Source organism: Malaclemys terrapin, chromosome 1 (assembly GCF_027887155.1).
Source record: "Malaclemys terrapin pileata isolate rMalTer1 chromosome 1, rMalTer1.hap1, whole genome shotgun sequence".
Lineage (NCBI taxonomy): Eukaryota > Metazoa > Chordata > Testudines > Emydidae > Malaclemys > Malaclemys terrapin.
The window spans coordinates 62,015,225-62,040,327 of NC_071505.1; the positions used below are offsets into that span (position 1 = coordinate 62,015,225).

At 46.5% G+C, this 25,103-nt stretch overlaps 1 protein-coding gene across 3 annotated transcripts in view; it reads left to right on the plus strand.

Annotated features, from left to right (window-relative positions):
• Positions 1-25,103, plus strand: part of RASSF3 (Ras association domain family member 3) — a 159,424-nt gene that overhangs the window by 53,248 nt on the left and 81,073 nt on the right. Inside the window, exon 1 of one of the 3 annotated variants that reach the window (XM_054025609.1) lies at positions 23,821-24,146. The exons of the other annotated variants lie outside the window; for them this stretch is intronic. Coding sequence (XP_053881584.1) covers positions 24,039-24,146 — 108 coding nt within the window. The 5' untranslated portion in view covers positions 23,821-24,038. Of the gene's footprint in view, positions 1-23,820; positions 24,147-25,103 lie in introns of those variants that run through there. 3 annotated transcript variants of the gene reach the window in all.

Below are 25,103 nucleotides of genomic sequence, written 5' to 3' on the forward strand. Positions count from 1 at the left end.
TTTTTTAGCTGTGTATTGTACCCATTGTGACTGTGGTTTGTGGGGTTTGTTTTGAAGTTTTTATTTAATACACATGAACAAAGACAGAGCAGAGCTGTCGGTCCAAAGTGGAGGGGCTGGGATCATTTCCTTTTGGCTTGTTGGTGAGTCACATGCCACTCGCTTACTGTAATGTTTTCCTTTTTGACGGATGTTATAGAACAGCTGGGTTCCTGCTCCATTTTAACCGGATAAATAATGCAGGGATAGGAAGGCCCATGAAATATTCAGCACTGGACATCCTCCCCTAGCTAGGATTACCATACGTCCGTTTTTTCCCGGACATGTCCGGCTTTTTGGTAATCAAACCCCCGTCCGGGGGGAATTGCCAAAAAGCCGAACATGTCCGGGAAAAATACCGCCGGCCGGGCACTTCCCCTCCCGCAGCTGCTGTGCTCCCTACCTTGACTCTTCTGTAGGGTTACCATTCGTCCGGATTCCCCCAGACATGTCCGGCTTTTTCGGGTTAAAAATAGCGTCCGGGGGGAATTTGTCAATGTCCGGACTTCCCCTCCTTCCCCCTCCCATGCAGAGCGTGCGCGCGCTTACAAAGCAGCCGGTGCTCTGACAGCCAGAGCCAGAGCTCGGACAGCCAGAGCCAGAGCCCTGCTTGCACTTCCCCCTCCTCCCTCCTGAAACTTGACACCCCCCCTCCTCTCCCTCCCTCCACTCACAGATCGCCGGCTCCGACACTGCTGCCCTCCCCCGCTGTCGAGCACGCTGCTCTGCAGCACAGTAAGGGGGCCGGGGGCCAGAGAAGCGGCAGGGAGGTTCGGGGGGGGGGGGTAGTCAAGAGACAGGGAGCAGGGGGGAGGGTTGAATGGGTCAGGGAGTTCGGGGGGGGCTGTCTGGGGGTTGGGGGTGTAAGGTTTTGGGTAGTCAGGGTACAGGTGGGGGGTCTCAGGAGGGGGCAGTTAGGGGACAAGGAGCGGGGGGGTGTTTGGGAGTTCTGGGGGGGGCTGTCTGGGGGTTGGGGGTGTAAGGTTTTGGGTAGTCAGGGTACAGGTGGGGGGGTCTCAGGAGGGGGCAGTTAGGGGACAAGGAGCGGGGGGGGTGTTTGGGAGTTCTGGGGGGGGCTGTCTGGGAGTTGGGGGTGTAAGGTTTTGGGCAGTCAGGGTACAGGTAGGGGGTAGGGTCCTGGGGGGCAGTTAGGGAGAGGGGTCTTAGGAAGGGGCAGTTAGGGGACAAGGAACAGGGAGGCTTAGGTAGGGGGTGGGGTTCTGGAGGGCAGTTAGGAGCAGGGGTCCCAGGAGGGGGCAGTCAGGGGACAGGGAGCGGGGGAGGGTTGGGAGTTCGGGGGGGGGCTTTCTGGGGGCGGGGTGGATAAGGTTTTGGGCAGTCAGGGTACAGGTAGGGGGTAGGATCCTGGGGTGCAGTTAGGGGATAAGGAACAGGGAGGCTTAGGTAGGGGGTGGGGTTCTGGAGGGCAGTTAGGAGCAGGGGTCCCAGGAGGGGGCAGTCAGGGGACAGGGAGCAGAGGGGTTTAGATGGGTCAGGAGTTCTGGGGGGGGCTGTCAGGGGGTGGGGGTGTGGATAAGGGTTGGGGCAGTCAGGGGACAGGTAGGGGGGTAGGGTACTAGGGGGCCAGTTAGGATGTGGGGAAGGTCTCAGGAGGAGGCAGTCAGGGGACAAGAGGCAGGGAGGCTTAGGGAGGGGGTGGAGTCCTGGGGGGCAGTCAGGGGACAAGGAGTGGGGGGGAGGGTTGGGGGTTCTGAGGGGGCAGGAAGTGGGAGGGAGTGGAAGGGGCAGGGGCGGGGCTAGGACAGGATGGGGGCGGGGCTAGGACAGGGGCGGGGCTCCTCCCGTCCTCTTTTTTGATTGTTGAAATATGGTAACCCTACTCTTCTGCTCTGTTTAAGAGCTGAGCTGCCCAAGCGCTACCAGCTTCGGGCAGCCCCCTTGCCTCTGGATCCTGAGCCGCCGGCCGGGCACTTCCCCTCCTGGGCTCCAGGGGCACAGGGTCCAGAGGCATGGGGGTTGTCCGAAGCCGGTAGCGCTTGGGCAGCTAGGCTCTTAAACAGAGCCGAAGAATCAGGGGAGGAGCACAGCAGCCGGAACCCGGGAGGGGAAGTGCCCGGCCGGGGGCGCAGGGTCCGGAGGCATGGGGGTTGCCCGAAGCCCGAGTGCTACCGGCTTCACGGTTTGCCAGGCAGCCTCCAGACCCTGCGCCCCCGGCTGGGCGCTTCCCCTCCCGGGCTCCAGCTGCACTGGGGAAGCGCCAGCCGGGGGCGCAGGGTCTGGAGGCTGCCCGGCAAACTGTGAAGCCAGTAGTGCTCGGGCAGCCCTTTTCGCATGGCTGGGAGGGAGGAGGGGGAATGCGAGGCCCTCAGGGGAGGAGGCGGAGTTAGGGCGGGGACTTTGGGGAAGGGGCAGGGAATGGGCGGAGTTGGGCGGGGAAGGGGCAACATTGGGGTGGGGAAGGGGCGGGGTCAGGGCCCTATGGAGTGTCCTCTTTTTTTATATTTTAAATATGGTAACCCTACCCCTAGCTCACAGCAGCTTCTCCCCGCACGGTATTCTAAGTTGAACATTCCAGTCACCCTTTCTTCCCTCTTTATGTATGGATGGGCCTGCCAAGTCCAGCTCCTGGTCTGGGGTGGGGTTCTAATGTCGGTTACGCTTCATTTTGGATCAGGCCCAAAGGTCAAAATCTCAGTTCTGTTAAAAGTAATGGCAAAGCCCCTGTTAAGTTCAGAGGGAGCAGGATTTGACACTGCTTGTGTGCCTTTGTTCAGACCTGACCGCTGGGATGATACCCTCTTCTCGGACTTCACCAGCTGAATCTTGGGAGATCCCTCCTCCTAAGCCTCTTGACATTGTCTGACCAGTACTGTCCTCTGCTTGATTGCTAGTTTATACCCCTCTCCATTACAATCTCCTCAGCTTGTATTGGAGTAAGCAAAGGGATTTGCTCTGGGCAATGGGTCGCATTGCATTACAGCTAGTCACAATTATTCCATCAAAACTTTTTTTTAGACAAAAAATGGCCATTTTAATGTTCTGGGGTTTGGGAGTTTTTTTTAAACAGATTTTTTTTTTTTTTAAACCTAAAACTGTTCCATTTTGGGTAATTTTTTTCAATTTTGAAAAATCAAAAAATGTTCCTGCAAACCAAAATGTTTTCACTTTTTCAATCAAAATCTGGAAAGTTTTTGCATTTTTTTTTCATTTCTTTCAAAAAAAATTCTGGAAAATACTTACCCTTATCTGATCAGCTCTGACCAACTCTTCTGTCTGCCCAGCTAGTGGGGTAAAATCACTCCGGCTATATCTTCATTGCAAAAAAATGTATTTTTACATCGAGATAACTAACCTGAGATAGCACTCTTGCTATAAAATCCTAGTGGAGACAAAGCACTGTAGCTTTTACCTCCATTGTCTCTGTCTCTGTAGCTAGTTGAGGTCAGCCCCTTAGCTGTGGGGCTTTGTGTTGACTTTGACTAGCTACATGAAGGTAAAAACTACTCTGCCTTGTCTCCATTAGGATTTCACATCAAGATAGAGATATCAATATATTTATTATTATTTATTGTATGTATTCTCATAGCACCCAGGAGTCCTAGTCATGGATTAAGATTCTGTTGTGCTTAGCACTGTACAAACAGAACAAAAAGATAGTTCCTGAGCTTACAATCTATGGGTATGTCTTCAGTACCCACCGGGTCGGCGGGCAGTGATCGATCCAGTGGGGATCTAGTCTAGATGCGATAAATTGACCCCGGAGCACTCTCTCGTCGACTCCTGTACTCCAGCTTGGTGAGAGGTGCAGGCGGAGTCGACGGGGGAGCAGCAGCAGTCGACTCACCGTGGTGAAGACACCACAGTAAGTCAATTTAAGTATGTCAACTTCAGCTACGTTATTCACATAGCTGAAGTTGCGTAACTTAGATTGATCCCCCAGTGTGGACCAGGGCTAAGTATAAGACAAGAGACAATAGATAGATACAGACAGCGAGGAGAGCACAAAAGCAGTAAAAACAACTCTTTGGCATTGAAGACATAGCTTATGATAGGGATTGTCTTTTGGGTGCTGTCTCTCTGGGAGACACTGCTACTTTTTGTATACATAGGAAAGTTGCACCACTTTAATTTAGGCTATGGCTACACTGGCACTTTATAGCGCTGAAACTTTCTCACTCAGGGATGTGAAAAAACACACCCCTGAGCACAGCAAGTTACAGCGCTGTAAAGCACCAGTGTAAACAGTGCCCCAGCTCTGGGAATCGCGCTCCTAGCGCTGTAAGCTAATCCCCTCGTGGAGGTGGAGTATCTGCAGTGCTGGGAGAGCTCCCAGGGCAGCGCTTTAAAGTTTCGAGTGTAGCCATGGCCTTAAATGGAGTGTTAAACCAGTTTAGTTAAACTGGTGCTAACCCCTCTGTGGGCAGTCTGATTTTAGTTTGATCACCCTATTTTGGTTTAATTTCAACTTGTTCCCAGGCAACTTAAACTAAACTGAAAAAGCTGCTTTCAGATTGTGTTTTTATTGCAAAAAAGTTGTGGCTTTACACAGATGTGGTGAATTACAGATTTCTATATCAATGTAAAATCCTAGTGGACACAAGGCACTGTAGTTTATACCTCAGTGTAGTTAGATGAGGTCACCCTATAGCCCCCAACTGGGGTTTAGCCAGGGGTGAAAGTAACTTAAAGGACTTACTGGTACGCAGGGCCAGGGTCCTGAGTAGGGGGCAAGGCCTCAACTGGAAGGGGGCGTGGCCTGAACCAGAAGAGGCAGGGCCTTTAAATCCCGGGCCCTTTAAATCACTACTGGAGCCCCATGGTAGTAGTAGCTGCGGTGGTGGCCGAGAGCCCCGGGGCTCAGGCAGCGATTTAAAGGACCTGGGGCTCCGGTCATTGCCAGGAGCCCCAGGCTCTTTAAATTACCGCCCGAGCCCTGGGGCTCCCAGCCGCTGCCGCTACCCCGGGGCTCCGTCAGCGGGGCTGTGATGGTGATTTAAAAGGCCAGGAGCTCCGCTGCGGTAGCGGCAGCCGGGAACCCTGGGCCCTTTAAATCGCCGCCAGAGCCCTGGGGCTCCTGGCCACTGCAGGGCCGCCCGGGGAGGGGGGGAAAGTGGGACAATTTGCCCCAGGCCCCACAGGGGCCCCCACAAGAATGTAGTATTCTATGGTATTGCAACTTTTTTTTATGGAAGGGGCCCCCAAAATTGCTTTGCCCCAGGCCCCCTGAATCCTCTGGGCAGCCCTGGGCCACTGCTGCTACCTCGGGGCTCTGGCATCAGGGCTCTGGCAGCGATTTAAAGGGCCCAGGGCTCTGGCCGCTGCTGGGAGCCCCGGGCCCTTTAAATTGCCGCCGGAGCCTTGCGGCTCCCGCCCACCGCCGCTATCCCAGGTCTCTGGCAGCGGGCCTCTGGCGGCAATTTAAAGGGCCCGGGGCTCTAGGCCCTTTTAAATTGCTGGCCTAGGGAAGCTGCCCCCTGCTGGTACGGTCGCCTGTATACTGGCTCTTGCCGGTACACCGTACCGTACCGTACCGTACCGGCTTATTTTCATCTTTGGGCTTAGTCCTACTAGCTACATCAAGGTCAGAACTACTTGTGCCTTCTCTCCATTCAATTTAATATTGAGTTAGTGATCCCAATATCAAAACACACCATTTTTGCAGCGAACACATAGCCTTAAACTGAAATAAGAGCAGCCACGCTGGAGTTTGCACTGGTTTAACTAAATCAGTTTAAATTCACCCATTCAGTTAAACCAGGGCAACTTTTACATGTAGACAGCCCCCATGATTATTATATTGCCTTACATTTGATGCCATCAAAGAATGAATCAAAAACAGCAATATATTGACAAGGCAACACATGCAGGGTTAGGATTACTGCAAGGCCCAGGGTTACAGTTAGGCAAATATTCAAAAAAACATGAGACAGACAAATCAAGACCATAGGCTCTTCTATAGGCTGTTGCTTAATAAATTGATGATCTTACCTCTCCATCTCCTGTTGTCTTATCCTCTCGCACCGCTTTTATACCAGTGTAATTCCTTTGACTAGCAGTGGAATTAGACTGGGGGCCAGAGCCCAAAGTCCTGCAGCCACATCCCAGGGCCCAAGCCTGAAGCCCTGTGGGCTGGGGATGGAGCATACAGCCGAAGCCCGGGCCAGAGAAGGTGGTGGGGGCCAGGAGTGACGGGGAAGAAGGGTGGTGACCTGGGGCCCTGTGGCTGGGGGACAGAGCCTGCCACTGTGCAGCCAAAGCCCAGGGTGGCAACGGGCGCTAGGGAAAATTGGAAGAGGGGGGTGTGAGCTCGGGGCCAACACCCGCCGCCACACGGCTGGGGGCCCGAGCCCGAAGCCCTGTGGCTGGATCCCAGGGCCCAAGCCTGAAGCCCTGTGGCCGGATCCCAGGGTCCAAGCCCACAGCCCTGTGGCCAAATCCTGGGTCCCAAAGCCCTGCAGCCAGGGGATGGAGCACACGGCTGAAGCCCAGTGCCAGAAGAGGTAGCAGGGATCAGGGACTATGGGGGCGGGGAGAGAAGAGATGAGTCCGTGGCCGGAGAAGGCAGCAGGGGCCAGGGATAATCTGAATACAATATATATTTAATGTAAAATACCATCTGTGCTTTTCTGTGGCATAATTTTTTTTGCTAACTCAAAGTTGTTAATTTGCCTGTAAAATGCAACTGTAGAGCTAACAGCGCCTACATCATATTTAAACACTTCTTATGGAAACAATATAGGTTTGTGAAATTCTGTAAGTGGGAGTTGGTGCCTTGTAATTTGAGAAAAAAAAACTGTTGCAGGACTTGCTGCAGTGAAGAGTTTAAGCAGAAACGATTCTATAAAACTTGGCTGTATATATTTGTGCAAATTATATAATATTATACATGCACACACAACCAGGGGTAGCCATACTTTTGCCTGAGGAAAGGGAACACTGCAACTTGCTAAGAGATGCAGTTATGATAATTGGCATTATGTGGATTAGATTGCAGTTTTATTATTATTTCTTGTCTTTAATAGTGCAAACAAGGACAGCAGTGGTTGGGGCAGCACTGGAGACATTTTTTTGTTGGGATGTGTTCAGACAAGTGGGTTTTGGTTGCCTGGAGAAAGAATTGTGGTGAAAGCTCGAAGGCTGATTTTACTGTTATATGATTGAATGTCTTTTTATATCTGTCAGACGCCCAATTGTTTGGCGATAGGCAACAAAATAAATGTCTCAGTATGATAAATAATTAAGTGTCTCACTGATGTGAAGGTAAATAATGAGACTCAAAACATACACCCCCAGGCAGAGAGCTAATACTACCCAAAAAATGAATGGGTGCTGGCTGGGGAATTTGTGTGTGCAGGGCAACAGGCAGTTGTGCTAATTCAGTGCATCCTTGCAGTCGCCTGCACCAGCTCAGCTCCTATGGAATTCCAACTGTGACTTCACACTGCTTTCCCCTTGCAGAAAGCTCCATGTAAGGCTGGTGATCTTTTAAATGGGTGAGAATTCAAAATGTAATGAGTGAGAGAGTAAATGCCTCATTGGACACAATTTCTAGAACTCTTCGTTGCAAGAGTGAGGGCTTTGCTATACAGAGAAATTGACCAGAACAGCTATTTTGGAAGAGCTTCCCGGAGGGACACACTGTTCCAAAATAAAAGAGATTTTTTAAAATTCTAGAATAATTACTCTACTTTGGAAGTGCACCAATTACTCTGGAATAAAAGTGACTTTTATTCTGGAATAGTGTGTGTCCATCTGGGGAGAATATTCCAGAGCTACTCTGGAATAGCAATGTCAGACAATTCCCTGTGAAGACAAGCCCTGAAGTATTAAAAAGGTAGCAAGTAGAACTGGTCAAAAGAATTATCAAGATTTTTAGTGAAAATTTCATCTTTTTTTAAATTTAAATTGAATGTACTTGAAATTTTATTCATTTATTTTTTACCAGCTCTACTGTCAGTGTTCGTCTATTGACCTATCCTATTTGCAGCTGTTGGAACCTGCAGGGAGAGATAGTCACTGCTGACTATTGACTCAGTGCAGCAGGGGCCAGAACCAAGCCCTTTGAGGTCAATGGGATTCTTCTGTGGGCTTTGGATCAAGCCCTAGGTGTGGCCCGGTAACGCCACTCTGGTTATAAGAAAGGTGAGGAATGGCTTTTTTTTATCTTAGCCTAGCAAAGCTATGGAAAAACAAATAACCACATAAGGATATAAACGCATGTATTTGTGTAATAAAAATGTGTATTAATTAGTACAATTTCTGTACAATTCTATTATTTAGGTAGTATCAATGCCCTAGCTATTAATGACACATCTATTGGAAGTTGTATTGTCACTAGAGATGTGTCTTTTAAAAGCTATGGCAATGATGTCATGTTGTTTGAACTTTTTGGGTGTAGCCACTGAGTTTACCCAATGTAAATAAGTTGCAGACTCTCCCTGGAGAAAACATACAACCAGATTCTGAACTCATCAGGAACAAGCTCATCACTTCATGGGCTTGAGGGTCATAATTACCTTATATGGTGTAATGTTTTGGTCTTGATTTTCATTCCGTCTCTTGTATATCTCCATTGCTTGATGTAGGTTCAACTCAAGTAGGGACTTTTCATCTCTTAATTCTTGTGACTATGATCTTCCACTGCCCTACAAGTTCCTTGCAGCATTTGGGGCTACAGAAGCTGTCATAAGACAAAAGGCTGCTACTTTAAAAAAGCAGTGTGACAGCAATGCTAAGGAATATCTTCCTGCAAGCGTCACTGTTCTGAATTTTTTGTTTTTTAATGCCAGCCAGAATTTAAAAACTGATATGATGGTTCACAGATGCCATTATTTGGATTCTCTAGTTTTCATTTATCATGTGGATGTTATATCCATTCCATCAAACAAAATCCAGCACCCTCACCTAACCTTCTTCATGATCTACATATTCATACTATGGCTATGATATCTTTAATCAGATCTTTCATCCCAGAAGTGCGTTCTGGGTTTGGAGGACTTTTCACAGTGGTCCTTTTATTTATTAAGCCACGTTATCTACATATTGTTTGATATGCTGACCAGAAAATGAATTCAGGAATAGTCGGCCAGAACAAAAGGGGGAAATTGCGCTGTTGGAAGCTTGTACTCAGTGTGATACATCCACCAAGTAAATGAAATTAATTGGCTTGCAATCTCCCCCTTACTAAAGGTATTTCCCATAGGTATCACTACAAACATTTCAAATATAACTCCCCAGTTATTCCTCAACTGGCCCATCATGGAAAAGACCAACTGGGCAGACTTTATCTTCATATTGTGTGCATGTATGGTGGGATGCAGCTACTCCACAGCACTATCCTGTTCTGACATGGACAGGCCCTCCATAGTGCCAGGAGTTAGTAGAGGGATGGAGCAAGGTGGGGTCATGAAGGGAGGAGATATCGGAATGGGGATGCACATTGCTCTGCTCTTAAGACTTATGGAGAATCTGGAGGAAAATATGTGCATTCTAAGTCTGTATCAGGTTCTCTGTGAACCTTCTCTGCTCTGTAAATCTCTCTTAAGGGTGAGTTCTGGGGCAGCTGCTGGCTTGGGAGTCCCTGAAGCCATGCTGCTTGACAGCCAGAGAGTGCCCCAGGAAGAGTGCAGAAGTACTGGGCCTTTGTGTGTCTCCCTCCTGTGGATACTTCAGGAGGCTGCACGACAGGAGGCAAAAACAGCCTAACCCTCCCTTCCGTTTGTTGGGAGAACTTTAATGAGAGGACCCCACAAACCCTTCCAGAACATCACTAGTAGCCCTATAAGCTAGTGAAGCACTGCAGGAGGGAAGAGCTGTGATGTCTGACCCTGTAGAGAGGCATTACACTTGTTTTAAGCTATATTGCCTGCAGAAGTGCTGAAGTGAGTATGGTAAGCAGAAGTACTTGCTACACCTTTGAAAAGGTGAAACTACCCTGCCTAGTTTACGTCATGATAAAAACATAGTGGAGACAAGCCACTTTAGATCGGTGCTAAAAAGGTGTGGACATGGCAGCATGGGTAGTGGGTAATGTAAACCCATCACTTGCAGTCAAATGATTGATTACTTCTGAGTTGGGGTTGGGAGGAGAGGACTCTTGTGTTACCCCTATTCCACCTCCCAGAATGTGGGTTTCAGCACCACTCCTCCACGAAGTATTCTCATCAACTCTTTCTACTTGCCACCCTGATCATCATCTTTCTTTATAGGATTCCTCTGCCTACAAATATAACTAATCAGAAAGATCATATGATTATTAAGAAGCAATTTGTTGGAAGTGGAATGATGTAGGGATTAGAGCATGATACTAGGAGTTGGGAGACCAGGCTTGTAAGCCTAGTTCTACCACTGATTTACTGTGTGGCCTTCAGGAAGTCACTTAGGCCACAATTTTCTGAAGCACCCATTAATTTTGAGTGGCTCCAGTTTTTGGGTGCCCAACCTGAGACAACTTGGGTCTGATTCCCCTTCCCCCTCCCCAAGTCCTGCTTCAACATGTCTCAGGTTAAGCACACAAAATTAGCAGACATTTAAAAAATGGTGGCATTTACCTCTGTTTGTTTCCTATATAGAAAGTGGGGATACCAATACTTACTATCTACCTACCTCACAGTAATATTGTGAAGATTATTCTTTATAAAGAATTTGGTACAATTTTCATAGTATGTTTAATACTATAGATGTACAATACTATAAAATGGTTAGTAGTGAGTATTATATTCTGAAATTTATTTCTTAATCTCTATACCATAAGTATGCTTTTACTGTATTGGAAATCTAGATATGCTTAAGATTCACTCAAGAACTGCTGTAGAATGATTTATCTTGGAAGAGGCTTTGATTGTATCTGTTAAAGAAACATTTATTTTGGGGGAGGGAATTCTTGAACCTAAGGTATTACAAATTAGGGCAATTTCCAAGGAGTATCAATTCTGGGGCCAGTCTTTGACCATGTCCTTTGTGAGTGGTGATATTGCAATAGCTAATTATGTCTGAGGTTAGGATCAGCAGAAGTAATTCTCTGGAAGACACAAAAGTGAATTAGAAGCACCTGAAACTCATGCTTCAAACTGAGCGTATAGGTACACTAGACTTTGCACATGTCACTAAGTGAGGTCGAAACCCTGACTCCATTGATGCCTATGGCAAAACTCCCATTGATGTCAGTAGGTTCAGCATTTCACCTGGAGACAGTCGGCATTTATTAATTATAATTTGACTTTTAATGCTCCTCTGTCAATAACTTCATTGCCTCTTTAAACTGTGCTTGCCTGCTGCAGATTAGCATATTTTAGTTCCAGAGCACTCATGGGCTGAGGGGAAGGAACCTGTTCCCTCCCTCCTCAGCCAGAAGGCTGCTTGGTTGACCCAAGACCTCTTATGTCAGGAATGTAAGCCTGCACCTCACCCTTCCCAAAACCTTTGTAACTTTAAGAATAACTGACATCTACCCATTACACATTGTGCTACAGCAGCATTTCACAAAGAGGTCCATTAGGCTATGTTATAGCAAAAGCTGCAAAAGTAATATTTCCTGGTCATTCTACACTCTTCCGTGCACTTTCATTTCTTTTAAGGCACCTGTGTTTTTTGGCTACAATAAGGAAAGGAAAAAAAAAAAAAAAGCTAAATTTTGCCAACTCCCTTCTAGTTTTGGCAGTTTCACTCTAGTTACTTCCAGGAATTATCTCCCTGTCGCAGATAGGCTGTCAGTGCCAGATTTGGGAAAACCCTCCTTCTTTCTTGTTTTGATTAGGAAATGGATTCTTTTCAAAAGCATTCCCCTCCCCCACTCTCCCACATTTTCACCATGGTGATTCGGTGATGGCTGCTTCCAAAATGCAAAGTGTGCTGAAAATAAATCTGATAAGTGCCCTACAGAATCTGCTGCCAAGGATGCTATAGACAGTTCAATATTTGCTCCACTCCCATCTGTCTGTTTAACTTTGGCAGAGTCTGATACCTGGTGGCTCAGGCATTTGCAGTCTCTTGTCAGTGTTACTGACAAGAGGATGTGGCTCTTAGAATGTTACACATGAAGAATTAAACCAAAGAATACACAGCCATTGGCTCCTGAAGCTATTTTAAAGGGACCCTGTAAAGATGTTTTTTAGGCAGATGATGTCGTAAATACACCACACCCCCAACAAGAAGATGAAGTGAATAAATTTCCCAAGAATGATGGAAAAGTACCTGCCACATGGATTGTATATGCTGTTGGTCCTGGAGAGGAGGAGCTAGCAGCTTGGCATCTTTGAGAAAGCAGGCCTATGAAGGGATTAGCTAATGCTGGCTCAAGACCATCTTTAGTGACAGGACTACTGAAGAAAACAGAGCCTGAGAATGAGCTGGAGACTTTTCTGGTCACCTTCAAAAGGGTGACTTCAACAGCTGGGGCCATACCTAAGTAAGGAAACTCCCTCCACCTACTGGGTCCTGGATGCAGTTCATCAGGACTACATTGCAAGTGAAGGCAGTTCTTCTAAACCATGTTGTAGCCAGAGGCTGCCCTAAGAACAGGTTCTCGGGCAAGAGAGAAGGCCACATCAGGGACTTGTCCATACTGAATACACACAGAGGGACGCTTTGTGATGAGGACGGAAGTAAGGCCTGGTCCACACTAACCCCCCACTTCGAACTAAGATACGCAACTTCAGCTACGTGAATAAGGTAACTGAAGTCGAAGTACCTTAGTTCGAACTTACCGTGGGTCCAGACGCGGCAGGCAGGCTCCCCCGTCGACTCCGCGTACTCCTCTCGCGGAGCAGGAGTACCGGCGTCGACGGCGAGCACTTCCGGGATCGATTTATCGCGTCTAGACAAGACGCGATAAATCGATCCCAGAAGATCGATTGCTTACCGCCGGACCCAGAGGTAAGTATAGACGTACCCTAAGACTCCATGTAAGACCTACAGCTCTACTAAAGCTGCAACAAGGTCTAAATATTTTCATTAAAAATTGTGCAGGGTTTTGCTAAGAAGTTCAGTTTTCATGTAAAAACTGAGCTTTCAAGGGGTGACAAATTTTTTAAAGGACTCTTAAGTCCAAACACAAACAAGATGGCTTTGTGCAAATAGCTGATTTGCAAATGCAGTATTCTTTTTTCTTTAGCTACTTCATAGCGGTATTGCAAGGCCAAATTAATGTTTTATGAAATACTTTGAAGGTCTCAAATGGACATGCACATTATAATCATTTATTGATTGCTTCATAGTCCTGGACATACAACTTGCCCCTTTAACATTCCAGGATAGTTGGAACTTAAGTCCAACAACAAGAGAAGAAAAAAACTTTTAAGTCAAAATCATGGGGGTGGAGGTGAGTGGGTTTTGTTTTGTTTTTTGAGGACTGACTCATGATTTTTGAATGCTTGGGATTGGTAATACTACTATCATTAACACATAATGGTAGCCAGCAGGTAAGGCTCACATTCAGCTTGTACATGGTACTGGTACCTCTCTTAAGTTGCTGTCTTGTTTGCTGGAATCTCACTTACTTTTTTTAAATTAAGCCTTTAGCTCTATGGTTGCAAAGAAGACTTCAAAACTGTGAACCAAGAGTGATGGATGCAGAGATGTCAGCAGAAAGCCTGGTTTTATACTGGCAAGGAGAATGCCAGGAACTGGAGAAGAAAGTATGTTAAAACAAACAGTGTGAAAATGCAGTAGCAAGATTTACCACTGCAAATCTTACTACTGCAGTGGTACAAGTAGTAAAGAAAATGTCTTTGGCATCTTTGCTCATTAAATTTCATTTTCTGCTATGGCGATGTTTGTCAACCCAAGCACTGTTTTCACAGTGACAAGGTGGGTGAGGTCATCTCGCTTATTGGACCAACTTATGTTGGTGAAAGAGACAAGCTTTCAAACTTCACAGAGCTCTTCTTCAAAGTAACTAACAAAGCCATTAAAAGTGGTTGAAAAAGCTCTTTTCCAGAAGAGGTGTAAACAAACTAAAATCACTTACTCAAGCAGTTATTAGCACTCTACATTTTGACCTTGAGCCATGTCAATTCACTGTGATTCAAACCATCTGCACTCTAGAACAATTAAAAACCTTCAGACCTCCTATGAGTTTCCTTCCTCTGATTATAACTTATGTGGTGTAGTAAAACACAGAGGTAAACAGCTAGTTAGTGCAGACTTTTGTGCCTATTTAATTTTATAGTGCAATTCACATACAACAATTCCCCTTTTAATGGCAGTTAGCTTTCATCTGGAAAACATAACATTTCAGTATAAAGCAAATGCTATAGTTTATATGGCTTCGAAACAATTTGAGTTAGAAGTGCCTGCTCTCACTCATTCACAGACTTCCAAAAAAATTGTCCTTTGGGGTATACTATTTTCCACACTTGATCTTAGCTGAACAGTGAATTTTAAAAGAAAAGTTTGAGGAAAATCTGTCCACCATTTTGGATATGCAGTGCTGAAATATAAACGGTGTCCACTGTATGTTTAAAAGAGAAAAAGTCCCCTGCCCCCTTGACACAGAACTCAAAAACATTTGAATTCTGAAATGCGCGAATGTAAATAGTTCTTCTTTTGGAGTTTGTCTATGATCACATTTGGATAAAGATTCTTACAAACAATTTGAAAATTCCCTTCTAAGCATGCTCAGTTTGCAACTAAGGTTTTTATTCTTTTTAGCAGAGCCTAAGTCCTAGCCTCCTTTGGGATATCCAATGCTCATGCTCACTTCCTCACCAACTGCTTCCAGGCTGCTGCTGAAATTGTTTTGGTGAGATGTCTACACTAGGGTTACCATACGTCCGGATTTTCCCGGACATGTCCGGCTTTTGGGGGCTCAAATCCCCGTCCGGGGGGAAATCCCCAAAAGCCGGGCATGTCTGGGAAAATCGGGAGGGCTCGGCTGGGGCCTCTTTGGCCGGGGCCGGGGTCGCGGGGCCGGGGGCATGGTGCCGGGCCGGGCGCGCGGTGCCGGGCCGGGGTCGCAGTGCCGGGCCGGGGTGGGCGCGGGGGCCGGGGGCGCGGTGCCGGGCCGGGGTCCGGGAGCCGGTCCGGGCCCGCGGGGCCGGGAGCCGGGGGGTCCGCTGGGCCGCGGGGCTGGGAGCTGGGGGGTCCGCGGGGCCGGGGGGCCGCTGGGCCGCGGGGGCCGCTGGGCCGGGAGCCGGGGGGTCCGCTGGGCCGGGAGCCGGGGGGTGCGCCGGGCCGCCGGGGGCCGGCAGTGCTGGGTGGGCCGGTGGTGGTCGGCCGGGGCCGGCACCCCAGGGCCCGAGCCGACCCAGGCTGGAGCCGCCGGGGGGCCAGCCTGGGCCGCGCCTCCTCCCCCCACACACCCCCTTACCTGCTACAGGCTTCCCGCGACTCAAATGTTCGCGGGAAGCAGGGGAGGGGGCGGAGACTTTGGGAGGGGGCGGAGTTGGGGCGTGGGCGTGGGCGGGGCCCCTGGGAGTGTCCTCCATTTGGAGGCACAAAATATGGTAACCCTAGTCTACACACATCTCAAGCTCCAAAACAATCAGACAAAACCACTGCTTGGACATCCAGAACTAGAAACTACTGTGGTGTGTAAACATTGAGACCTCTCCACAGAGCTTCCTATAATCTGCAAATTCTGAGATTTTACTTTAAAATACTGTTTCTCTTAATTGCCAATGTACTTGCATATATGATGCTGTTCTGTTCCCCAGCCGTTACCCCAGCCTTAAAGAAAACTATCTCCACCTAAGTTCCCTGTAAGCTGTGCAGCCATGCAGCAGCCTATTTAGCACCACTCAGAGAACCCGCCTGGGGACCTGTTGTGGCCTAGGGAGGGGCGCCGCTCCCCTGGCCCCAAATTAGCCCAACCCTGAACCTGCTGCGGCTGGGGTGCCCGGACCTGCGGCGGCCGGGGCACCCCTCCCCCGGCCCGAAGCCAGTCCTGGCCTGGACCTGGAAGGCTGGGGGATGGGCGCCTATCCTGTGTTCCCTGTCCCGGAGCTGCCGTGGCAGGGAGAGGCACCTCTCCCCTCAAGCCCAGGTGCTGCTGCGGGCAGAGAGAGCTGAGGAGGAGTCCTCTCTCCCTGCAGTAGCCCTGGAGCACCCTTCTGCACCCCAAACCCCTCATCCCCGCCTCACCCCAGAGCCTGCATCCCCAGCCGGAGCCCTCACCCCCTGCACCCAACCTTCAGCCCCAGCCCTGAGCCCCTCATCCCCAGCCCCACCACTGAGCCTGCACCTCCAGCTGGACCCCTCACACCCTTGCATCCCAACTGTCTGCCCCAGCCCTGAGCCCCCCCGCACACACTCCAAACCCCTCGGTCCCACCCTCACCACATGAATTTTGTTATGTGCACCAAGATGAAGGTAATGCATCACACATCACCTCCATCTTGGTGCACATAACAAAATTCATTCCGCACATCGGTGGGAAAAATTAGAGTCTCCAGCCAACTATAACCAGAGTAAAGTTATACATTCTCTGTTCTCCAACCCATTCCCATCAATGAGGTGTGACCTTCAAAGCATAATACAGATATGGATCATTTAAATATTAACATTAATAAGACTATGCTTTCCTCTTCTGTTTTAAAACACAAGGAAATTATATGTGAAACAAATACAATTTTAAGGTTTTTTTTTTTTTTTCCAATTTAAAATTATAGGCAGGCGGGAATGCAATACAAGGCACCTAACTCAGACATGTTGCAAATTCTGTAAATCTAACAGTGTAGAGCTAATAATTTAACTATTAGTTATTCCTTTTAAAAAGCATATGTGAAAACAGTTGTTTAGGTTGCAAAGACATGCAGTAAAAATTAGGAAATGCCAGATTTACAGATGCCAGTGCAACCTTAAATTGACCCCTTGGCTGTACCTATAGACTGAATGAGGCAGGGGTCTTGTGGAAAACAGAATGTGATCATGTAATTAAAAACTGATATTGGCGAGGGCTCCTGACCTATGTAATTTGTGAGAATGTTGGATTTTTCTTGTTCTCTGTTCTTGCTGCAGTGCCTATTGCTGGGGCTGAGTGATGGAAAGTAGAGGAGAATCAGAGCTGTACAAAAGCAGGAAGCCTCCTTTCATCAGTGCCTGAGCAATGTAATGCCTTTAGCTCTGCTGGACAACTCATTAATGTAAAGACATTTCCCTCCTTTATTCCCTGCTCTTTTCTGCTGTCTAGGGATGAGTCTAGGCTAAGAAAATTAGAGTTCATAATTCCCCACCAATGGAGCTTTGCCAGTGAATACTGTAGACAAGAGTCAAGAGTAAACGGGTAATCTAGTACAAGGGAACTCTTACAGCAATCTCAGACATTCCTGTCAGCTTTTTAAAAAGATGAACATCATCTGTAGTGTATGAGTAGGTCAAAACTTGCAATTTGGGAATCCCCCTGCCATCAGTTCAAAGCCAGGAAATTGATCTTAAATCCATTAAAATGTGAGTTCAAGACACTGTATGTATCACTCTTTAATTTATTTTAATAATATATTTCCATTTTCTTTCTTTGCTTTTTCCTATCTCCATGTTTCCTTCTATATCTTGATACATCTTTTGTCAGTACTTTCTCTTTCTTCCTAAAACTTTCTCTTTAACATTTTACCTATCTGATTTGTTTTTTCTTTGGCCTAATACTTCCTTTGTGTGTTTTGTTCACTGTATTTACCCCATTTCAACCCTCCTTAGTCCACTCCACTTCTACCCTCATCCTCTTTGGATAGAGGCAGTAGCACTCTCACCATCCAAATGTGGTAGGATGAGAACACTTTTGTATGGTGAGCAGGAGATGGAATAAATTTGTAGATGTTGGCTTCCAAATATGGCGTGAGTTGGTGAGCCCTGGCTAAAGCAAAACTAGAATTAGGGTAACATTTTCAAAGGTACCTAAGTCTCATTGAAAGTCCTGAAAATTTTGCCCTTATAGCTGTGCTGTAGAAGTACAGAAAACTATCATTAATTTGTTTTAGCAACTGCTAAACTTAATTTTGTAAATGAACGAACAGACAATGCATCATAAGGAATGCCCTACTCCACCTAGGTACAGGAGGTATTCTCAGTAGAGGATTATCAGGAGGACCTCCACAGGATGACTTTCAACACAACATCACAGAGATACAGAGTTGTTGATGACCAATGTCAGGATAGTGACAACATCATTTCCTTCTGAGGATGCAATTCTATTTTATGAATTGGTTGATAGGATGACCTCAAACTTTTTTTTTAAGATGGTGGTTGAGGGTGAGTGGAAAAGGCTAGACAATGGCTTTCAACAACTGGCTTTTAAAAGTTAGGTCCAATCAAAAGTTATATACCCTTCTCGTGTCACTGTGTTGATCAACAGTTTCCAATACTGGTTATTAAAATAATACTCTAAGTTCCAAGCTGCAGTGTGGATGATCCCTAAAAAGTTTCCACTGCACCTCTAAGCAAGTTTGTAATTAAATAGAAAAAATGACACATCTCAAGGGTAACAAGAGGATCTCTTTTTCTTTGCCTTAGAAATCACACTGCTGACTTGATTGCGTGACTGGAAGGCCCCACCTCTCATTTATTTCCTGGTTTCAAGACAGATGCTGGGAATCAAATTGCAGTTATAGTATATTAGGACTGGCATTTTCCTGGTATTCATAAACATGTAAGCTTCCACAGTTGTGGTGTCTATACTTAAAACAGAAGGTCTGGTTCATTTTTATTGCTCCAAATTCTCTTGCCTACTGTTAACAATTAGGAAAAGTGTAAAAAGCAGAAGAAGTTTTGTTTCTGTTTTAAGTACACATTATTATAGAATACATTTCCTTAAAGTTGTATTTTCACATAGAGCCTCTACCATTGTTATAGTTTAATCATTATGGAAATTCCTGTGTTTTACTGAAAGTGTGAATCTTGATAAAAGAAGGGAAAATATAGATGGTGTTTCAGTGGTATCAGCACTGAACAAAGACTATTGGATGACAACTGATCAGAGGGGCTCAGCAGCATTCAACAACTTTGTGAAAGGAGAGTTTTACTAACTATTGTTATTTATTATTCATTATTATTATTTCAACCATGATATCTGGGTACACAAGATATAGCAAACACTATTTAAAGTTACAAGACAGAGATCCAAACATTAAATCAGTCTCTATTATCAATTAATACTATCTGGGATTTCTTAGCATACCTCACAAGAAAAGACAATAAGATACTTTGTGATACAGAATTTAGAGGATATGAATATTTGGCTTTTTTAAGTTTTGAAGAAAAATCAGGATACCCAGCAGCCTTGTAACAGTTTATCAGTGCTCTGTTACCAATTGAATGACTATCAGGTTGATAGAACCTGAACCTGAATCTTTTTCATTTGGCAGGAAGGATTAACTCTCTGTTCAAAGCTTTTCCTATTTTATTAGCAACCCTCTAATTTACAATTCTTCTCAGTATTTCAGAATGTTGATTGCAGACTAGCTGTAATAGTATTTACAATGAAATTAGCTTTCAGAATTATATCCTACCGAAATTATTAGCATCCTTATAAAACAATATTTTAGAAATGTGTATGTTGTAATAACATACAGTAGTTACCAGTATCAATCACAGATATTGTATTTATAATCAACATTGCAGGAAACTAATAAATTCATCTTTCCTCAGTCACTTTTTTAATGCAATCAATGACATGCCTCAGAGCGCTCTCTAATTTTGGGGATGAATTTACTTTGATTGCCTCTGATTTTTGCAGCTCATCAATTCCTTCTCTTTTCTTAGCTCAGTGATATCTTGCTGAACATGTGCTTATAAAATACAGTTGGATTTTCCTTCATTAATCTGTGTATTTTTAGCTTTCTAAATGTCAGGAGCAGAATTTTTGGGGAGGTGTTTTATGGTGAAGGGTTTGCTTTTGCTTTTGGGAGTCCTTTCAGTGCCCTACGGTTCTCTCCCTTGTCACCTGCTTTACACCTTTTAGGAGGCATTAACCTGATCCTTCAAAGACTTAAGGACATGCGTAACTTTATGCACAGGAAACTGAGTAGTCCCTATGGGACAGGCTCTGTCCCCACTCTGCCTCCATATGTCACTTGGGCAGAGAATGGAGCAAACACTAGAAAGAACTGAGAAAGGATTCCTCTGAGACAGGCATGGTATAGAGCCACCAGAAGTGGTCCAATGCTACACCCCCTCACAGGCCCTGGCATAGATATTGTGCAGGAGAGTTGGGGAGGGAGAGGGCCTATAGGACATTGCAATATGGAGATTATGGGCTGTGACATAGCTCTTGGAAGATTGCCAGGGACTGTTTTGGACCTTTGAGCAGCCCAGAATCTAAGGATGCAGCACAGGATCAGACCTATTATCTTCAATGTCAAAGTCATGTACATGCTTAAAACTCTGCGGTCCTTCCGATTGTTTTGTTGTTTAGCTAGAGGTTCAGTCATTCTTAAACGACGTAGGACCTTCTAAGCCTCACCCCATCTTTTACTTCCTTGCTTCCAAGGGCCCAGTACCTTTCCCATACTCCAGCCTTGTGAGCAAGAGAAAAGACTGGGACTGGTTTATGGAGCTGGGTCTTCTGCCCGGTGGTGCAGAGCACTATTACTAGGCCACCCCAACTGGCCAGTGAGTGTCTGGTAAATTTCCTTTTTGATGAGATTACACACTCTTAAATCATCTGACACAGAAAGCAAGAACAAACACAACACAGTTATTGCTGGAACTGATATAAACTCCACAGTGAATAAACTACTACTTTAATGCAAGCAAACAAAAAATGTTTACATAATGAAGTCACTAGACTCTGAAGAACAGTCCACCTTTATTAAATTAGATATCTGACTTCATGAAATGATGTTTGACAATTCAGAGTCCTTGCCAGGTTAGTCAAAATGTTCATGTTTGTTTTCCTGTTATAAGGAAAATCTCAGCTTTAACTGTGCAGTTCTTATGAAGCTGAACCTGGTGTTGCATTTCAATAAAGTGAACTTTCAAATCCTTGATGCAAGTATAAGGCTGCAGGTTAGCTCTACCTATAATGGAAAATATTCATCTTGTTCTTTGTGTAAGATACAGCTGTATTATACAAAGTTCATCTTTTCCTGCACTTGCTTTATATTAATGATTATTCATGAGAACATTGTTCCAGAACACTGTATGCCTGTTACTATTTCTGGTTGCAGATGTATTATTTGGTTCACAAACTTTTTAACTTATTTTGACCTTAGAAGGGCAGTAGTTTGAAAACCTCTTTTAAAATTAGATTTCTATAGACACTATGCTTTTATAAAATGATGTTGTTCTCTAGTCCTCTTATGTGGGTATCTGTAGTATTATTTGGATTCAATTCTGTTTATTTTTTAAAATGTGTTCTCCGTTATCTATTATCCTCTTGCCAGTTGCTCAAATGATCACAACAATGGATTGCCAGACTTATTTCTCAGCAGATTTAGTTTTTCTTTCTTTCTGTGACTGATTGACAGCCAATGCATTCTAGAATATGACCCAATCATTATATTATGATTTGCTATTGTTGTTCAAGAGAAAATATATGGTTAGTAAAGACAGTTCATTAAGCAAACAGGAACCAGCAGGAATTCTGGTTGATTACATGGGCTGTGACACTTGTTCCATCTGACTTTGGGAACCACTTGACCATCTAGCACTTCTGCCATAGAAAAATATGCTATGTTTGAACTGAGCTTTTCCTAGATAGATATTCACCCCCTTTGCCTCCTTTCTCTTCCATGTATTGCAGCATTTATACAGCTCTATACATCTGTTTCACAAACACTAACTAACTTTATGCTGCATAATGCTTGTAAGTGTTGTTTAAATCTTTGCCATGTTCCTTGACTTCTCACGTCATTATGTTCAGATAACACTTCATTAATTCTGCACAAAAACAAACCTGCCTTCAGCAGAGTTATCAGTAAGTATATCTTCCAACTGTGGATCTTTGTTTTCAGTATGCACTATTACTTTTTTTGGTTAACTAATTGGTAAAGCTTGTCAGGGTGGAGTAAGAAAAAATCTGCCTGGTAGTCTGTGCAGGACCCAATCCAATGCCCAATAAGCAAATGAAAAGCATACCTGGAGGAAGATTTAGGTAAAATGAAATCCATTTGGAAGGGGGCAGAAAGACTTGGAGGAAAAGTGCACTTGAGGTGGGTGGAAGAGGAAGATCAAAGTGTTGGTGCAAGTGTAACTCACAGTTCAGTGTGCCTTCAAAACCTTTTTTTAAAAAAGATCAAATATATGATATAGTTGGGGGAAAATCTGGGATCTCTTGTTTCTTTTGCAGAGTTTTCTGGAGAACAGTCCCACCTAAATGTCTCTGCTTGCGTGGAAATTGAGAGCTTCATGAAATGGGTGAGGCCATTTGCAAAGACAGTGGAGAATAATGGAAATGGAAAATTATCAGCCTACTTCTCTGCACTGATCTCTTTTCACTCTTGCCCCAACTGAGCCATTCAAATAACTGCCCCGCTGTGGGTCTCCTACTCCTGCCTCCACACCTTTGCCAATGCTGTAGTTGAAATTCCCAGCTTGATTGCCATCCCTTCATCCGCTCCTTCTTCAGGTCTCTCCTTAAATATCACTCCTCCCAAAGGGCTGTATCTCCTAATCATTCCTTCAAGGAGAGAACTTTTAAAAACAACTAAACAAAAGACCCAGCAACACAGTTACTAATTCTTATGCCTAATTGCTTTGTTGGTTGTGGGTTCCCTTATCTCTATTGTTTAGGTGCATCTTGCTTTAGGACTATCCTGGACTAGAATACTCTAGGGCTAGTCAGTAATGGGGAAGGAAGCAACCAATGTGTGTGGATGGACAGTTTGTTGGTACAAGGACCCCAAAACGCCAAGTGAATTGATATTTATATTGTGCCAATAGCATGCCAGACACTTTAAAGACATGTGTGAAGACAGACACCCTACCCCCTATCTGAGAGTTGGTGTATGCACAGACTTGCCCCAGTTTTAATTCACACCTTTTGTTACCACAGTGCCAGTCTGGGGGTGGACATTCTTCTTGGGGAATAACAGTGTTTGATTTTGCTTAAATTGGAAAATTGCTTTAAACTAAATTGAAGTAAAACTGACAAGCTACAAAAAAATGGCTATACTGGGTCAGACCAATGGCCCATCTAGCCCAGTATGCTGTCTTTAGACAGTGGCCAATGCCAGATGCTTCAAAGGGAATAAACAGAACAGGGCAATTATGGAGTGATCCATCCCGTCATCCAGTCCCCCAGCATCTGGCAGTCACAGGCTTTGGCTTTGCAGTTTTGTTGTAACCCTGTTGGTTAGAGAGACAGAAACATAAGCCACTTTTATTTCCCAAGAAGAGTATGTGTACACCCAGACTTCGCCTGAAATAACAAGTGGTGGGAGTTAAAATGGTTTTTGTTGCCTGGATGCTAGTTTGAGAGCAGAGCAGAGAAGGCCGGGCCTGGTCTCTTGTCTTCGCTCTTCCTGCTGAAGTGCCTGGCTGGCAGCTTATTGGCACAACGTAAGTAATCAACGCACTGAAGTTGGAGGGTTTTGAGCTATCAAACTGGCTCTCCCACAGCGCTGTCTTCTTCCTTCCCCGTTACCGATCCCACTCTCACCCCAGGCGTCCATAACAAAGGCTTGCGCGAGCGCTGGATGTGGAGTTAGTTGCATAGAAACGAACTGCCCAGCGCTGGCTCTGCAGGAGACGGTGCCTCCGCCCAGCTCACCTGCTGTTCGGGGACTAAAGTCCATCCCAGCCCAAGGTGAGCAGGGAGAGGCGCCGAGGGCTTCCGGGCTGTTTGCATTGCACCACCCGCCCCCTCCTGCGAGGCGGGGGCGCTGCCGGCCGTCAGGCCAGTCCCTGCTGCCGGGGGAGGAGGCAGGGGCGAGGGCGGCGCTGTAGCCGGAGCTCCCCTTTGGGCTGCGCTGCCCCGTGTGAACTTGTGCTGCAGGGAGGCTGGGCAGGCGGGAGCCAGCTGCTGCAGCCGCATCAGCTGTTGCTCCCGGGTCCCGGAAGCCTTGGGAGGGAGAGCAGCGGGCCCCCATGCGGCGGCAGGGAAGGGGGTCTCCGCCCGCGGGCCCCTACAGCAGCGGCGGCCGCTGACGCTGCCCTGGACTAGCAGCATGAGCAGCGGCTACAGCAGCCTGGAGGAGGAGGAGTCCGAGGAGTTCTTCACCGCCCGCACCTCCTTCTTCGGGAGGCCCCCGGCCAAAGCCAGGCCCGAGCTGCAAGTGAGTGCAACGTCCCCGGGCCGGGGCAGCCCCGGCCTCTCCCCCCGGCGCGCGGGCAGCATGTGCTGCTGGGCTGGCCCGAGTCGGGACCAGATCCTCGGGCTGTGCCCTGGCTCGTCCCGCTCCAGGCGGCCTCCCCCCGCCGCAGCCGCTCGCCAGGCACTGATCCCCCCGGCTGTCTGATTTCAGGCCTCCACGTGTCCCGGGCCCGGCTGTGAGGCAGCAGCAGAAGTTGCCGATGTTTTTTCCACCCCAGCGAAGCTCCTTCCCCCTTTGGGGACAGGGAATATTTGCCCTCGGTCCTTACTGCCCGCCCACCCCCGATTTAGAAAATGCTCTTTAGGGGAGCTATGGCATAAGCTCCTCCGTGTAAGGCTGGGATAGCGCATGCACAGCCTGATCCGGATCGCCCCGGTTAGGGCCGGGGTCCGGGTCCGACTCCGCTGCTCGGTCCTGCTGTTTTAGTAACACTTGCATGGATGTAGTGGAACAGCCACTAAACCTGAATAGGCGTTAACCCAGCTCCAGGATTCCCTGGTAGCCGACAAGAGTGGGTGACATATTCCAGGCACCGAAATCAGGAGCATCTGTCTCCTTATTCTGCCTTAGATGGTAATGAGGCATCCTCCTCTCTCGAGGTAACACTGATACCTCCTCTGCACCCTTCCAAACCCAACCCCTTCCCTCCCAGTAAACCCTCTACCCCTCTGGATTAAGGTGGATATACAATATTGAAATAAAGGTTTTCAAATATTCTGTTACAGATAAGCCATAATCAGTAATTTAAAACAGCATGCACATTCCGTTTAGTGACTTGGGATCTCAACGGTTAATTTATTAAATGTGTTGCAGTTCTTTTTTAATCCTATCTGTTAGACTAAGGTGTGACTTGACAACTTGTTTTAGTGTTAGCACTGGAGGCATGTTCTATAAATGGCAGTATGGCAGATTTTCCTT